Source organism: Melanostigma gelatinosum (assembly GCF_949748355.1).
Source record: "Melanostigma gelatinosum genome assembly, chromosome: 7".
Lineage (NCBI taxonomy): Eukaryota > Metazoa > Chordata > Actinopteri > Perciformes > Zoarcidae > Melanostigma > Melanostigma gelatinosum.
In genome coordinates this window covers 18,497,655-18,516,526 of record NC_136640.1, presented here as the reverse complement: position 1 = coordinate 18,516,526, position 18,872 = coordinate 18,497,655, and the positions used below count along the sequence as shown (strand labels likewise).

Genomic DNA, 18,872 nt, shown 5'->3' with positions numbered 1-18,872 from the left:
ATTGTTTACAAAATAACTATCTCGACCCTTTTTGGTTCTTAGATCTGAGCAGCAGAGCCAAAAGATGGACATGAGAGATTCGTCAATCTATTGGTTTGTCCATCCAACATTTTGATCCTGACCAGGCTGCCATGAAGCTTGAGATTAATAAGGATGATTTTATGAATATTCATGGTCCCCACAAGATGACTCTTAATAATTTGGGTGATCTTCGACCTTTATCCATGTCAAGGTTTCTCCTTGACTAAAATGTTGGCCCATGCATGACAAGGTATGCTGAAAACTAATGATCAGGAAATGAACTGTGCTATTCATGCTTTTGAGAGGGATGAACCAGTTCAATTGAGAACAGTACAATGAGGTTTCTTCTGGCACAACAAAAAAATATATCATCTCTATAAAATGAGTTGTCTCTGGGTTCCAGACCAGTCTCCAATCAAGGGAAAAGGGATATGATAATCCTGTTGAAGGAAAAGCACATGGCAGAGCGGATAGAGAGAGTGCTGTGGTCTAATCACCTTAAGCCTCGTATCAGCAGTAACGAGTTGGCCATGGCTTGAAAGATTTAGAACTGTTGTGATTTCACAGGCCCGAAACCCTTTTCTACAAGCGCTGAGTTTCATAGAACTGGTCCACCATTATTTTGGCCGCTCCGCAGGTTCCATTCCGGCTGTTGTCGCCTCTGTGTCCGCTCTTACACGGTGGTCACTCTGACGAGACATTTGAGGGACCTAAAAGAAAGGCCAAAGGCGCTTCTGAACAAAGGTGCTGGGTCAGAGAGCCATGCATGACTTAAAGCAAGCAAGGCTTTGCTCTCAGCAGGGAATGTTCTTTTAGATTAACATATGAACCACAACTATGGAGGTGATTTAAAGTGCTCTGTCCAAATTTGGAATACAATTACTTTCTTTTCTTAAACTTTCAATGACCATATCATTAATAAACATTTGCCTACAGACCTACAATTGTAGAAGTAGAGTTTGTCCGAGGCTTTACACCTCTGTTTGGAAATATGACTTTGAGTTGATTTCCATGGGAAGATAGTTATCTTGTTATGTTGGCTGTGATGAAATTACAATACAATTTTGGAGGCCTTTTTGGATCATATTTTCAACACTTTACGGTTGCAGAAATAACTCACATAAATCATTATATTATTTCCCTTGTTCGGCATTATGCAAGCAAGACCTGACACTGAGACTGACAAACTTACTTCAACTGCTCAGTACATAATGGTGATGGTTGGATGGGCACATGAGAACAAGAGTGGGGTTTAGAAATACTGCACCATTAACGAACATTCACCTGAAGCCATTCAAGGTCAAGACTTGTATTAGTTTATAATTGAATGTGCCTTCCCTGAAGCAGAAAAGGTGCTTCAATGTTCTTATAAATGTTGCCCTACACAGTATGAGTCACTGTAAAATACCTTTTAAGCAAAGCAACAACCTTTATCCAGTCCTCACACGTTCTGTTTTTGATTCCAAATTGCAGCATAAGGTTGTTGTGGAAACTGCTCACTGACTTTCTTGCTGGGTCACAATGTAGGAGCCCCCTGTGTGGAAAAGCAGTGACGATTCCCAGAGCTCTTATTTCAGATGGGGCTCTTTTATTTGTGGCCCAGGAGAGAATTGTGTCAGAGGAAATACTGTACAATGTGACTGCATGGAAAGGTCCAGGATTCTACTTCATGCTCTGACACCTCACACACTGCCACAAATGTCGTCACTCGACAAAAAAACTCACACATTTGCTGGAATATTGCATTCTTTAAAAGTTGTTGAAGTACATTCAAAATGAATTTGTTAACAAATCTTAATAAATGGTGTACATTTGATTGTAAACAAATCCCCAACTGCAGACAGAAAAACAACTCAATACAGCGCCCTTTGGATATTTGCCATGGCCAATATTTCTCGGTGTCTAGAAATTACTGGCATCCCATACAAGCAAACACCCTGGGTTTTTAAGTGTAATCCTATTCGCCTCGCACTTTAAGGATTAGGAAGCAGCCAACTCTGGATGCACCATTCTGCAGAAGATCTGCTCTGTCGCGGGTTGTTGATTTCCAACCAGGGCCGCAAGGTGTCCTACAAGCACCCGAGGTCAGGACTTATCCCTGATCATGGGGGGCTGGAAAACAGACTGTTCACATTTGGTGGAAACAAGTTATTCTGAAATATTTCCTTATTGTTGATTAAGCTACAATCATTGATTAGATCATGATTCACGTTAACTCCATTTGGAAAGTTTTAGAGCACATCTTCACCTCTCCATGAAATACATACGGTGCATCTGGAAAATATGAATATAATTCGATTAACATTCAAACTGTGAGACCCCTGTTGTTGCGTGGCCTTGTTCAGCAGAATGATAATGATTTTCCCTAAAAACTGAAAACATGAAAAGTCTTATTCTCCAGTCTCTCTTTACAAGCGAGTACATAAATCAATTAGCCGGCCTTGAGTTTCGGAGCCGATCCAAAGGAAGCATTAAAGTCGTTGCTGAGGGCTTTGCTTGTTTTGATTGTGTAGCTGAGGTCAGACATATAATTCCTTGATTGCCCTTGAATGACATTCCTGTCTGTCAAAGAGGATGCCGCCTTGAACTCTGAATAGCAGGGGAAACAATCACAAAAGGCTGAATTAGCAGCTGCAGGGCTTACTTCAGCATTCACTTGTAAAGGTCATTGTGGATTGAAAAGCAAGAGTTTCTCGCTCATTACCAGTCAATTATGTACAGTATGAAAACCCTGAGAGCAATGAGGCCAAAGTTGCTGAAGTATACTGTGATAAAGTATAGACGCATTTAACGTGTCTTTTGTACGCCATGTAGTCTGTACTGACTGCAATGTAAATGCATCTGTAGCTTTGATACGCTCTGATAATGTGAAATAGACTGCTTATGGTGGGCGATTTTCCTAAACCTAACGAAGTAGATTTGCTGCGGCCGTTACCGTTGTTTTGTTGCCTAAACATTACTTTGAAAGTTAAATGACACACGCAAAGCTGTTTCACAAACCCCGCGGCATATAAATCACACTCAAAAAGTGGTGCATGAATTGCACGCAAAAAGCCTAAAATGCCAATTCTGCTGGTGACTGAACTGAAAAGAATGTAGTTTGTGATATAACAAGGGGATGCAAGGGGAAGTGTGGAAATGTGAGAGAAAACAAAGCAACATAAGGTTGCAGGATGAAGGGACTTGACAAAGGGAGGGGGACGTGCTTTTTCTTGACCCTTGAATGCACAGTGTTTGCTCTCTTGTCAGATCGAATAATGGTGGACTGTTTGCTGAAAGCAGCAGTGTGAGGCCATAGAATATAAAACCCCATCCCAGTCCCACACACTCATGCGCTCCATACTAATAGAGCTGGGTGTTTGTCAAGGCTGTTCTCAGGGCCTCCATTGGTTTCATTGAAAACATGTTTCAGCTGCATTTCATAGTTGTTACTTGAAAGGATTTTGCTTGAGAGGAAAATGCTCCCTTAAAAGCTGAAATGGTAATCCCTAAATAAGTGTTAAATGACTCTTGGTTCTTTGTTCATGACTTGCGAAAAGGAGACTTCAAGGAGAACTACGCAAACCTGCATGTTAAAGATAAGCATGCTAGTCTACATTCATGAAAAGAGGGGAGATTTCTAAGGATTTACTGTTGTTATTGTCTCTTTCTTGTAATATTGAACTGAAGATGAGTCTGTGCAGCGAAACAAACCCATCAAAACTATGTACGAGAAGATTACTTCTAAGGATGCTTGCAAAATTTAGTTTAGCCCCTCAATCTGCAAGTATTCCCCCCTGTACTTGCATCGTTGTAAAAACAACTTCTGGATGTCTTTGTACGCGTATGCAAATTTTACATCAGAAAAATATCAAATAACTTTTGGTGAAAAGTCAGAGACACTCTGACAGTGGGGATGGATTCTGTGACTATGTAGGCATAGTAGGGGCCATAAAATAGCATTCAGAAACGTATTCATGTACAGCGACTGTACAGTATTTCTCTTACATCATTTACATGTAGTATTCAATCCTATCGTTCAATCATATCTCATTTTAAAAAATGGTTAGAGTGCAATCTAGTGCACTATGCTGTGTGTAGTTTGCCATCAGGAAGTAAAGCTTCTTAGGGTCATTAAAAGCCGACTCAAAAGAAGCATTATCATTTGGACAAATTATTGCCAGTATATTTTGATTTTGAATACACTGATGCATTCGTCGAACAGAAAAACATTGTTATCCATGACATACTATAAAAATTACATTTATCATCATCAGTTTTCAACACTATATCTTCATTTGGCAATTTTATCATACTGATAAATAGCCTACACTGAATTGAACTATTGGAGCCTATATTAAATGCAAAGTTGTAAGTCACATAACTGACCACAATATTTCCAGTCTTCACAGTCATTATATTTATTGTCACCTAAAAGGAGATTTAGTTTGCAGTCATTCAACTAAAGTAGTCACAGATCATTTAAAAATCCATCAGTTAAAGAATAGCATTAACAGAGCAGAAATAGTATGTATAATATTAACAATAAACCTTGTCTAGCTTACTAATACAGCAACAGTACCTTGAATTGGGGTACTGCAGAATCATGTTACATCTAATGCTTTAATGATCTCCAAGTGGTAAATCAGGTGTTACACCTCCGACTTCAAAAATGGCATTATGTTTTATACAGATTTTACAGTTTTTTACATCACCAATTGGTGATTGTGATAAGCAGCTAATGATGCTGTATCAGCAGTATTACTACAAAGAGATCAACTAAGTGTTGTCTGAATACGCCTGACAACAAGTGGGTTATATAACCTGGGCAAGTGAATCTCCAAAGATGCCAAATAGACAGTATTGATACTTAATTTAGATTGTCATGAAGGTGAGAACATTTATTTATCATGGCACAGGAAACAATGTAGAAAATGATGACAGCAGAAGTGCTCACAAGTTGAAGCTCACTGATAGAGACAGGTAGAGATAACAGCTATGATAACAAACCTAACACTTTGAAAATAACCACAGACATGGATCAAACGTGATAAAAACTCTCAACAAGAATAGCTCCAAATAGCTGCTGTGTATGTCGGGCTGAACTATTAATTCAGAGACCATGGGTTTTCAAAGCCAACACCTGGACCCCGCAGGAATGGAATAAAGTAATTAGATGTGGAGGGGATAAACATGAGAGGCGGAGACCTTGCATTGTTGCCCTTAGCTCTCGACATTTTAACTCGTGCACACTAGATGCCCTTTAAAAAATGATTAACTCTCTATAGAAGCTAAATTTAGTGTGAATTAAATCTGTCAGCTGAATATCCCAGAGGTTTCACAAGACCACAATAGCACCAAATGATCCCTCCCTGTAATGAAACATAATGTTCTGAAAAATGCTTTTTTTTTTGCATCTGACTCTTTGACCAGTGATAACCTTTAATCTATTACAGAACAATTTTGTGGTAATTGTAATAGCTTCTGCAAATTACTTTTTGATTTAAGGAGCTAAATAACAGTAACTGCTGTATCAGATTGCCCAGTGGTATAGACCTGCACCCGGTGACCTATCTTTGTTTCCCTCTTCCCGTTTGCTTGCTAATATGTAACTCTTCACTCTAAACCCATGTCCTGGAAAACCAAGATAAGCCCAGGCATGGTCTAGTTAATTTCAGGCAGCAAGGCATTCCTCACTATTCTTCATGGGGGAAGGGTAGATCTCTGGACATTTCCCTGGTTGTTCCAGACATGTTTTAAGTAGTTTATATGTTGAAGCAAAAACAAAATCGATCGAAATTCAATGAAAGATTAGCGTGTATTTGCAGCAGACCAATCAAGTCTACTGCAATTATCAAAATCATTTCTGTTCATATGTAGATGAGGCAGCGTACCCGCAGGGCTCATCTTCTACATTTGAGCCCTCACAACTTGTCAACACAAGCGGTGTTTAGAGAGTGAAGTGCACATCAGCACATTCATGCCATGGCTACAGGCGACAGGAAGCAACTTGAAGCGTTGCCCCCACCAATACTGGGACCAACAGAGCACTTCTGTCTTTCATCTCCTCCGACTGCTCTTCCCTCCCTTTTCTCAACTAGATGGCTTCTCATATCCTGCCTATCAGGCTCCACTTGTGAGGGAAAGCATGTGGAGTATGTGGTGGTGAGAGGGAGTTTGATCCACACACAGAATCCCCAAAGGATTTCATCAGCACCTTTTATGATATGAGAGCCATGTTACTCTCAAGACACACTCAAATCATGTTCATAGCGAGAACATAAAATGCAAACCTTCTCAAGAGAGTGTGCTTTAAGCTGTGTAACACTTTGCTTCCCCTCTACTGTGTACATTTTCTTGGCATACTGAAATGCTGATATCAAAATGAAAGAAGCTGTTCTTTCTTTCTGGCCTCCATCACGGCAGTACAATCAAAAGAGACAACAGCTTGAAATCAAAGACAAAGCAGTTATCAATTAAACTGTAGTTGATGCCCAGCATCTTGATACAACGTTTTAGCAACGCCAGCTTCATCTGTGATTAAAGGATCAGGCAGCTGGCCCCGAGATGGGTAGATGGTGGGTGATTTATGCGACTGTGTGAATGTTTGTGCATGAAAAGTGTCTACGAGGAGATGTAGCACTGCATTGGGCTCCAATCCTGAAACCCAGACTTAGCTGGAGAGAGTTGTGACTCTCCAGCCTCAGCCCAGCTGTCAGAGGCTTATCGTGCAGCAGGCCTGAGAGGAGCAGCTCCGGTCCACTGCTGGGATTCCGGGGCCAAAAACACATTATCCAGAGTGATTTTGCAAAACTGAACAAAAGCTCTGCTACTGTGAAAAGAGAGATGTCACAGCAGCAACTGTGTCATCATTGACTCTCAGAGCTCCTGCTGTTTTTCTTTTTTTTATCAGACTTTTCAAAACACAGCCTCATTAAATAGTTATGGCCAAAAATGAAACGAGATACAAATGAAACACTCCCATAAGAAATTGAGATTTTAAGTTTGCTTTCGTTGTCGATGTGAAAATATTCCAGTTTGATTTTGCTGAACATTTCAGTTTTCCATTCCATTTCGTTTATCTTCTTCTGTTGCCAGAGAGCTCTATGATTTTATAAATGTATGCATCAGCTTTTCTGGAGTTGACTGTCCAAACCTCAAACACAAACTTCACCATTCAAGCCTTTTTCACAAAAGAGAGATTTTCTACAAACGTATTGCTTGAACAACCCCAGTTATGCGAGACTGATATCCTAAGGCAGGTATGACGACACATATCATCAACGAGAGAACAAGCCTGGGCCTGGGGTATCTGTACTTTTGGGAATTTGTCTTTGCTTTGTTAACCTCTGCTCCACACACTAACTTTGGCAGCATATTACAGAGGAAGGGAATCATTAAGTAAGTCTGTTTCCAAAGGAAAATGAGGGCACATCAGTGTGTCTTAGAAGCTTTAGCCACGTTTCATTCAAATTCTATGTAATACACAATCACAACCAGAGAGAAGAACATATAAGATGCTGCCACTCTCCTAAATGATTATCTATCATTAATAAAAACATTTCTGGCCCAGAAGACACATCTCAAACAGATGAAGATTTGTTTATGACAAACACAGACTATTTAGCAGTAATCCGCCCTCAAGAGAAAAATAAACTACAATGTAGAAAAAGCAGCATAAAACTGCTGATAGAAATCCAACAAACTTGAGGCAAGGAAAAGCCCTCCATTGGCTAATTCAAATGCATAATTCATATTATAAAATTGAAACCTCTCATCAACATGTTTTAGCTGACTTGCCTTGTAGAATGGGCCAATCATTAATCATGACTTTTTAATAGTTTTCTAAGAAGAATTACATTGGCTTAAGTATGTTAGCTCACAATTAATGTTTCATCTCCTCACCAATGAGCACAGGTTCTTCACTTGTTTGGTTCATCACCGCAGCACTCTCCACGTGTGATTTTACTTTACGACATATATGAACATTGAAAATATAACTGCAATGTAGACCGGTGAGAAAATGATAACTCGAAGTTAGTGACGATGAGGACATAATGGCCAATGAGATATGAAAATCCCTCTCCATCTAAAACGATTAGCCTAAATCATCTCTGTAATTCAGTTTTTCATCCCCAAAGTAAAGCAGCTGTTACCCAGGAATAGCTCCTCTAATCAACTTCCAGATGTTTTATCACAAAACATTTTTCCATAAGAATAAAATGACGACCTAATATTTTATTAGCTGCAGCACAGATGGACTGTGAGGAAAACTGAACGCCCCCAAAATCCCTTTAAATCACTGTACTAGCTATGTCATTTTCTGACACTTACATGATGATGCATATGATTCACCCTAGGTCCCAAGGACAGAGGAATGTTATATCCCCCAAGAAACGTGTAGGGGAGACATTTTCATTAATTTCAGGACAAAATCATACAGAAACTGCAGAGTCATCATCTGCACTGTGATGGGAATATTATAGCTTTCACAAAGTCTATATTAACCTCACAACTGCATGTGAGTGCACGTTCCCTTTTGTTGCACTTGCTATGGGGAGAATAAGAATCACTGCTAACCTGGGATTAGACAGGCGGAGAGATAAGGGAGATGGATTTAAGTATGCACTCAGTGGCACACGCAATTATACACCGATAACATGGAAGATGTTGAAGATTTGCACGGCAGATGTTACTGCAGGCCGAAACGGTTCAGAGGATTTATTCGGTCGAGGTACATACGGCGACCTGAATTTATCTTGTTACATGAGGCAGAAACAACAAACAAACCATGCTTGTTGAAGAGGGCACTGCAGACTTGCATTGGAAACTTGAAAGGAGAAACATTCCTCTCTGTTTCAGGGGCTGCCATGTCAAAAAAAAGTTCCGGTCAGGAATTTTACCTCTTCCTCTGATATTCTGAACGACTGGTTTTCCTACTCATTGCACATAGGGCTTACTAAACAGATGTCACAAGTGAAATGGGAAACACGAGAGATCTTTGGACGTAGCGGTGGATTTTGACAATCAGAAGTAGCCTATTTTTAAGAACTGAACAATTAATGGTATTTTGCTGCCTCTTTGTAGCTTAGTGAAAGAAAAAAAGAGATGGTACAGAGTGCCTGGAATGAAAAACAATGGCCACAGCAGTGTGTCTGTCAGTAGGACCGTCCCTGATGCTGACTGGAGGCAGACAGGGATTCTGCTTCACAAACAAATGTCTGGGAATGCCAGTGCTTGTGTGTGCTCAGGTAAGCTCACCTGAATGCACCCGAATCCTCAGGAGACAAGGGGAGGGATGGAGCCCACCCAAACACAGCAATTAACTGACTTAGCAGGCCCCTCCCCAGAACACACGTGCACAAACATCCAGATACTGATTGTGTTCTAAACAAGACACTTTCTCAAAGTAATTAAAGAGTTGTTTTGGCCCACGCGTCTGTTCGTACTCTGCTGTCCACGTGTGATGTTTTTCCAAAACAGAAAATTGACACCCACAAATAAATGTGTAATTTCAGTCCTCTGCGATTATTCATTCAAAGCTTTGACAAGCGTGACTAATAGTGAGACACACAAGCAGCACAAAAATGCTGTGTTTTTGGTGACACATAAAATCCACAAACTACGCACGATTATAAAGTTATAGACTGTTATGAAGAATGTGCAGCATCATTTCGTTGTGTATTATTAGTATTATACAGCATTATTATTCAGTTTGTTCGATAACAACAGGGGCTACAAGTAACAGTGCTTTAGTCACAGAGTGAGAATAATTTTATTGAGAGACCCATACTAATCGAAATGATAAGCATTTTAGGCTCTGGCCTAATTGTCATGTTGTTATTTGTGGCAAAATTCCAATCTGGTGTCTTTATGATAAGCTCGTTGAGTGAAACATCTAATTCTCGTCAAGTCTAATTTACATCAGCATCATTTATCAAGTTCACAGTTTATCATCCTTTTTAGCAGTTCTTATTATTTCAGTTCATAATATTTGGCCACATGAAGCAAAGGTCATTACTGCACTCAATATGCACATAAAGCTGTGCCAAACAATGTACAAGAGGAAGCCAGGTCCAACATAGATACAAATTTGGCCTCTGAACACTGAACAACTTTAAAATGACACATCAAGCAGCAGAAGCATCGCTGCCAAGAATAACTCAGCTCCTGGCAGCTCAATTTAAGAGAGCCTGTGGCCTGCACCAAGACAATCCATCTGTCAGAGACACTGTGATCTCAGCTTCAACAGCTAAACAACCTTATTTTCAAACTGCAATAAGTATTTGGATTAAGTGAAATAAATGGCTTGGCACTTTCACACAACAAGAGTGAATTAGTGCCCTCCCCTGTCATGAGTGCAGGTTGTAAGTCATTTTCTTTTTGTATTGACAATGGAGCCAGCACAGATTCAATAGCAATCGGTTGGGTAGGGCACTGATCCGAGTACAGTAAGCTTATCTCTAGCAGCAAAGTGACAGGTAATGTCAGTGGCTACAACTCGTGCTGAGATGATTTGTCGATTCATCGATTAGTGAACCAACAGGAAATTTATCTCCAGTAAAAAGGATAATTGATAAATTGTGAAAATAAAATAAAAAATTGCGTTTAAGTTTGATGTTACCAGCTTTGTGAAGTTTGCAGTTTGTCTCTCTTTAACATAATTGGAAATTAACTGAATGTCTATTTGTTTAGTTGGATATTTTCCAGCAATTTGAAGGCCTCACTTTGCGCTATGTAAGAAAATGTCATGGGGATTTGTTTGACCATTTTAAAGATGAATAATTAATACTTACTGTCCTTGTTTCAACACTGTCTATTGATATTGTATATATGTACTGTAAACATGACCACCATCCTAAAATACATACATATGCAGAAACATGCAGTCGCAAATATTAATTTGCATTCATACTCAGAACTGTGCACACGTTCACGGTTCATCACAGCTGTTAACAAAAACTCCCAGAATCCCACTGAGCAGCTGCAACATGAAAAATAACAGTTCACCCTTAGAAAATTGCCAAGTGCAGTTGGTATATTTCCCAATGAAATTGAAGTGAGGAGGAGAATGTTTTCCACTGCTGAACATAACACAGTGCAGCTGTGTTCCAGTGAACACCATTCAGCTTCTCCCCAACACAACTGTTCAAAGAGCTGGAGGCTCTGTCTGGGGATTTAGGGCAGCCACCAGCACAGCTTAAATCTTATTTTAAAAATGTTCACTGACTGCCTCACAAGCTGCAGTGCAGTATGCGTTGAATCCTTATTGATGGGTCGTCCAACAAGACATCTTATCAATTTGTCAAGCAATTTAAGTGCAACTATATAGCCACAAAGATTGTCGGGAGTGCTGGAAAAGCAGAATCTAATTGCGAGGGAGACAAGTCTGGAGCGATCCATAATAAATAACCCAACTGAGACAATAATAAAGGGACCAACAACAGAGGGCATATGCTCAGGTAAAGCTCAGGTAAAGCACTTTCATTCAGTATCGCCCACTGTTAAGGAGTTGTCCCCTCCAGCTCAAGGGTAGCAAAAAGGACACACTGTCAGACACGCTGCTTCTGCTAATCGGCAACGCTGGCATGATTGCCTCAAACCATTTACTGAGCCTGTGCCTGATTACATATCTACAGTGAAAGGAAGGTCTTCGCTAATTGTTCTACTAATTACTTACTTGTTAAATCAATCATTACTTTCTAAATATAAAGGTGTATCATGGGTGGGGTGCTATAAGACCGATACTGCACAGTAAGACTAACATGAATGTTCAGATAAAAGGTTAATAAGCGTGGAAGCTCTGACATTCAGACTTTTTGACAGAACTATTGGTTGAATGGAAATCAACAGAGCATGACATGAACAAAAGTTATCTACAAATAGTATATTGTTCTATCCTTCTCTTTCACTGCAAGCCTATTCAATCATTTACTCGTGCTGAAATAAGAAACCGTGTGAAGTTATTGTTCTAAGAAATTTCTCCCATCTGTGCACACAGCTCTGTTTATAAATTATGCTTAATAAGGCATATTATGCACACCTTTTGTTTCCCATTTTCAAAGAAATCAGTTACTCAAAGTTAAACTTGGGACTGTGTTTCAAAAAAAGGTTTTTAGTCCTCAAAAGTCAGCATCTTAATGGTGTGCTTATATGTTTTCAAGAGGGCATGTTTAAGCAAATTCACTTACCACTGTCCTCAATGGAGAAGTAGAAGATGTCATTTGTAGCATTGTCACCATCCCTCAGAACATAGCATATGTTCATGTCATCAATTTCAGCTGAAAAAGAGAAACATTTGCATAAATGTCCATGATATCCGACTCATAAAAAGTATATCCAACATTTGGCTGAATTAGCGAGCGGGAAAATATGTCCAGTTTGTTCCTGAAATACTATTTGTCAATAACTACTGAGTGCAGCTATAAGAAGCAGGCTGAGGCTGCGAGATGAAATGCGCCCACTGCATACAGTATCTGGGGGATCTGAAAGGAGAAACTGCCTGGTAACAAGCGCTGTATACCTAATAGACCGCTGAATGACACACAACATAAAGAATAGCTTGATTGTTGGGGCTCCATCACAGCGGTCTGTTTGCCATCCTGATAGTGTGGTGCAAGACAGGGTTCCTTACAATTGTGTTTATTTGAGTGACTGTATTTACTGTCTTTTCATTCTTGTGAGAATTCTTGAAATATTGAACATGTCTCTTGAGGAAAGCATCTCGCAGTGACTCAGTAAATAAAAGCAGGGAATACATGGATATTGACTGTACACAGATGCTGCTAACTTGATATTTAGCATTTACCAAGATGTACTAAGACACCCCTCTGGTCTGCTTGAACTATAACTGTACTCATGTTTGCAGCCAGTGGTCTGCTGTGAGCCAGACTACTATACCCTTGCCATATCAGCATGTCTGTAATCCCTTTTCCGTCTGTTAGAAATATGAGTCTGATAATGTACAAATCACCATCAGTTCTCTCCCTAAGTGAAATACATTAGGCACTGTTTGAAAAATGCAATCCTCCAGTGAGATCTGGTCAGCCTGAGGCGCTGGCATACTTCATCTTATGTAAATAGGCAGTCTCTTCAGTGAAAACAAAAGCCTTATGTTTGAACTCAGCATTTTTCAGTAATCCGAGGGGAGTACATTTTGCAAAGTAGGTAAATAAAAAATTTTGAATTATTATTAGAACTGTCTTTGGTGTAAGTCACAGGAATGCAAAGCTGTTTGAAATGCAGCTCTCTTACCTTGTGTGAAGATGGTGATTGTGGCATTTCCTTTGCCGAGGTTGATCAGGTAGCCGTGTTGTGGGACAACAGTAATCCTAAAGGTCACAAAATTCTGAATACTGTCTCTGTCCTCTGCTTTAAGAGTCTTACTGGTGATCACAAACCCCAGGTGACCATTCTCCAGAACCCGCAATGTTGGGGCACCCTTGTTCACCACAATCTGCGGCACCCCATTGTCCACTGGTAAAACAGTAATCTTCATCATTTGGGGCTTTCGAGTTTCAAATACTGTGTTGGGAAAGATGTAGAAGTCTGTATGAGTGCCATCAGTGATGGTGAAGGAGAAGCTGTCCTCTGCACTCTCTGTGCCATCATGCTTGTAGCTGATCATGTTCTCATTCAGGTCCTGCTTTGTAAAGGAGGTGACAGGCCGGGTGTTGTTGAAGAGCAGTCGACCATGAACCGGGATTTGAGTGACTGTGAACTTCAAGAAGCGGTCAACAGTGTCTCTGTCCTCCACTGTTAGCTCAAAAGGCGTGATGAGTTTGTTCTCTCCCTCGGTTAACACTAGGCCGTGTATTGTCAATACAGGCTTTTTATTGTCCACGTCAGTGATGGAGATGCGGAACGTGCGGAACACAGGGTTGTAGCCATCAGTCACTTCAAATTCAAAGCTATCCATTTTCACTTCATCATCAGAAGTGTGGATGTAGTAGACTTTGTTGCCAGCCAGCTGGAGCTGTGTGAAGGATGAGATGGGCATCCCAGGTGTGTCTGTGCACTCCAGGTGTCCTCTCATGGGAGCTCTGGTGATTGTGAAAACCAAGTGTTCATCTGGGCTGTTGAGGTCACTGGTGCTGAGCAAGTCTGTTGTCAGAGTAACCCTGCCACCCTCTTTAAGTGATACACCCTTATTGATCACATCTGGGAAAACCATGTCAATGCCACCCACTGTGACATAGAAGTATCTGTCTATCAGTCTGTTGATGCCATCTGTCACATCAAATTTGATGAGGTCCCGAATCCCCTCTTGCCCATTATGGATGTACACAATTAAACCCTGATCCACTTCGTTCTGCGTGAAGTTAATTCCAACTGTGATATTTTGCAAAGTCCCAGAAATTGTTGCCCTCTGTAAATATCCTTGACTGGGCCCATAGCGAATAATATAAGTTAGCATGTCATCCTCAGAGTCCAGATCAGTTGCTTTTAAAACATTGCTGTTTATGACTTTCAAGTCACCTATCTCAATTTCAAGGCCGTCATTGATTTCCATCCTCGGAGTCTCGTCGTCCACAGGGAGAATCATGACTATTACTGTTTTCTCTACACTGAACTTTCCGTCTGTAAGAACAATATCAAAGCTGTCCTCTGTGGTCTCTGAGTCATCATGCTCATACACAATGCTGGAGGCCTCCCTGATCTGATCCAAGGTGAAGTTAGAGACAGGGATAGTGCCAGTGGTGAGCTGATTGAGAATAAATCCGTGCTTGGGGGGTTTGGAAATAATGAATGTGAGCTGATCAGAGGGGAGATCTGCATCAGCACCATTCAGAATGGGAGTGTCGATGACTATGTTCGTGCCCTCCATAACTACAAACTCTCTCATGTAAATCTCAGGCTTTTCATCGTTAGAGGGGATTATGGATATAGGGAAAAAGTGCCTTTCAGAGAAATTGATGCCATCAGAGCATCTGAAAGTAAACCTGTCCTCCACTGGCTCGACTCCTTTGTGAATGCTTTGAACATAGTAAATGTGATTCTGTCTGATGTCTTTGATGGTGAAAGCACTAATAGCTGTCCCGTACCTGGATTTCTCTGAGCCTGGGGCAGGGGATATATTTTCCACGTACCCTGAACTCGGCTGTACAATGATTGTACAAAGGAGGTGATCATTGGAGGTGTCTGCATCATCAGCGCTAATGTGAAGAATTTGAATGACGTTCTTTCTTCCCTCCACAACAGAGAACTGTGGCCCCACAAAGACCTCTGGAGCCTGGCTGTCCAGGGGAAGAACAGTTACATGCACTCTTACACCTGTGATTTTATTTCCGCCTACAGTCCACTCATCAGACATGTCAGTCAATGTGAGATTGAAAAAGTCCTCCTTTGTGGTCAAGCCTATCTCACCACTGGTGTGAGCATAGACGACAAAGCCGTTAATGACATCAGCTTGGGTGAATGTGCCAGATGGGACACCTTTCACCAGAATTTCACCGAATGATGGTGGGTCCTCAACGATGAAGGTCAAACGGAGATCATCTGTGTCCTCATCTCTTCCCTGAATGACATTACTTGTGATTTCTGTTGCTCCATTTTCCAGTACATCTATGTAGGAGCCAATTGTGCCAGCTGGAAGGCTGATAGTTGGAGTCTCATCATCAATCGGCTTCACATTAATCTGTATAATAATTGGGACAATGTGGATGCCATCGCTGACATCTATTTGTATCAAATCAACTGTTGATTCATCTCCATTATGGATGTATGAAATTCTACCATTTCCAATATCTTCTAGGCTGAAAGTGTCTCCTCTTGTGATGTCAGTGAACGTAAACTGGATCTGGCCATGCAGCGGAGGCTGAGTAACAGTGAAGGATATCTGTTTGCTGTCTGTGTCTGTGTCTGAGGTGTCCAGCTCAATGCTCGTAATGATATGTGTGCCGCGTTCAAACACAGTGAATCCAGAGTTGGTTATTTGAGGTGGCGTGTTGTCCACAGGCTTTAAAAATACAGTGAAATCTCCTTCGACAATATTTCCAGAAACATCCTCCACAGTGTACCGAAACTGCAAAACATGACTGGTAATTCCAAGCTCAAGATCAGGCGGTTTGTAGGCTATTTTATGGTGGTTAATTTGTGCCTGAGTGAAAGCTGTGACTTCAATGTTTAGATTTTCAGTTAAGACCAGAGCTCCCAACACAAGAGGGCTATTCTCATCTGTATCCGTCGGTGGCTGGATGATCGTGTATTTCAGATCCCGATCCTCTGAGTCCAGGTCAGTGTAACGGAGGAATTTCTTTCGGAAGTAAGTAAGCTGATACTCGCGCACAGTCATTTGCAGAGTCGTGTCGGGGTGAAGTTCAGGTGGGACGTCGTCGACAGGGAGAATTTTGATAATGAATGAGCTCTCACTTGATTGGTTTGGCGGGTCGTTGTCATCTTGAACTCCGAACAAAAACTGATCCATGACTGTGCTGATGCTGTGAGGCCCAATGTGCTTGTAAAACAGTTTACCATCAGTTATATCCTGCTGCAGCCATTCAGTCACTACTTTCTCATACAATTCATCCTCTGTATTAAACTTCCAGGTTGATGGGTCCTCTGGGGCCTCAGACTGACGCAGCAACACCTGCCCAGTCGTGGAAAAGGGAGGCTTCATTGTGAATTTTATTGAAGAATCCTCTGAGTCGATGTCTGCTGCACTGAGCATGAGTGATGAGATTGGCATCATTTGGTTTTTGAATAAAACCAAACCAGTGTTGGCATTGATTATGGGAGGCTCGTCATCAGTTGGCACGACAGTGATGGGAAACAGAAACTCCACCTCATTTGTGCCATCTGTCATTCTGAAAATAATATTATCACTGTATGTGTCACTGCCATCATGTTGATAAATGACCACTCCTGCCTCAAGGTCAGCTGGGGTGAAAAATTTCCTCCTTGAGCCCAGAACGGTTAATTCTCCGTGCCTCAGGCCATCAATAACAGTGATTTTGACATTGTTTAAACTGTCCTCATCGCTGATTTCCAGACTCTGTGAGCTGGACAGAGGCCTGGACTGACCCTCATACAGTAACTGGCCAGTATTCCTAGTCACTACAGGGGCCAATGTGTTCATAGGCTTAACAGCAATCATGAAAGCAAAAGGGTCTGACACAGCCCCCTCTGTGTCCACAACCTCAAACTCAATCTGGAAAATCCGCTCAGTGTCTGAATCCACAGCAGGGGGTTTGTAGGCAATTTTCAAGTCTTTGAGGTCTCCTTGGTAAAACGAGGTTATTGGTAAATTCCTATCATCTGTGCTCACTATGTAGCCCTCCTCAAAAGACAGGGTGGATGTGATGTTGAAAATTAATTCATCAGGATTAGACTCAACATCCTCTGCAGCCAGCATATCCATGGTTATCGCTGTCATTACAAACTGATCCACTTCCATCATCATCATCGCAACAAAGCTGGGTTTCGGAGCTGTGTTCTCCTCTCCATCTTTAATCCTCACCAAGATTTGGAAAAATTCCTGCTTGAGCAAATTGCCCTCCTTATCATGTAACTCCACAAGCATTGGAATGTAATCTCTGTTTGGTGACTTGAAAGCACAAGTGTGCTGATAACGGATATTCATTGTAATAAATGCATCACAGTCCAACATTGTTCCAAGGCTATTCTCATCCACAAGTTTTCCATACCTGGGCAGCATGCTGCCACTTGAGAGAGAGACTATTTTGCATTGTTGTGTACTTTTATCATAGGTGAATTCTAAAATTCTTCCATCGATGGGGTTACTTGTGCCGAGCAGTTTCTCGACAGTGAGTGGCATATTTTTGGTTAGAACTTCCAGCTGTGTGAAAATGACTTCCACCTCCATCATGAAAGGTATTATAATGGTATCTGTTTGGGTGTCATACCTGAGTTGTAATCTCACTCTGTCCGTCGGAGGGCTCCTGGAGCCAAAGTGCGAATACTTAACGTCGTTGGGGCCAAATTCACACGGAAACTTTTTCGGAGACAGGTGTCCAGGCTTTTGAGACAGGGGATCATTGTCCAGGACCGTTATAGTGCATCTATCACCGGGTTGAATTTGGATAACCAAATCGTTGATGGGATCAATGAAGACTGATCTCCCGAAAGGCACGCGGATCCCATTATTGGCAACCAATATCGTGTCCTCTGACGGCTCGGACCTCAAGGCGTATGATAATCCATAGCTGTCAAAAACCTGCGCAACTGCATCACCTGTCAGAATCACTGCGAGCAGAACAAAAGCAGCGCCAGTCCTGTGCAGATGCGGGGGAATAATCCAAGCCATTTGTAGTGTGGAACCGCAAAGGAGACACGTTGAACTTTGCGCATACACCCTTACAAACTAAGTACGGCGGTTAAAGTTGCAAGAGTATAAAACCAGAGTTGGATAATGTCACGCACCTATGCGCACTAAGGTGCACCATTCTCTCACAGCGGCTGTACACTGATAACATAAACTTCATACTCCTGCTTTGCCGGAGTAGGGAGAGTTACGCCTTCCTCTCAGCCGATTGGTTAATATCTCCGCTGGAATGCGTTTGTCGGGTTTTGAATGGACGTGGCTCGTGTCATTCGGGGCAGACAAAACGATGCCGCGTGGGCTGGACCTCATCAGGTGAGAAAAATAAAAGAATAAAGCGGTGTTTGGGGCACAAGGCGAGATTTAGAGCCTGCAGTATGGCCAGTAATGTTATTATGTGAATAATATTTAATTTTACACAGTTGGATGTTGTTTAAATAATCTACATTTGTTCTCTAATTAAAGCTATTCACTCAGAAATACTCCTAACGACAGGATTTATCAATCAGAACTATATATAAGCTGTATAGAAGAGTCTTCACTGATATTCTAACTGGAGAAAGGCTTTGTCTCCCCCTCGTGGTTTGCTCGA

At 41.3% G+C, this 18,872-nt stretch overlaps 1 protein-coding gene across 1 annotated transcript in view; it reads right to left on the bottom strand.

The window, feature by feature from the left end:
• frem2b (FRAS1 related extracellular matrix 2b) overlaps positions 1-18,265 on the bottom strand; it is a gene marked incomplete at its 5' end in the record, with an annotated part of 48,042 nt that extends 29,777 nt beyond the window's left edge. The window contains 2 exons of the mRNA XM_079271893.1: positions 12,192-12,281; positions 13,255-18,265. Coding sequence (XP_079128019.1) covers positions 12,192-12,281; positions 13,255-18,265 — 5,101 coding nt within the window. The remainder of the gene's footprint in view (positions 1-12,191; positions 12,282-13,254) is intronic.
• Positions 18,266-18,872: the final 607 nt, after the last annotated feature.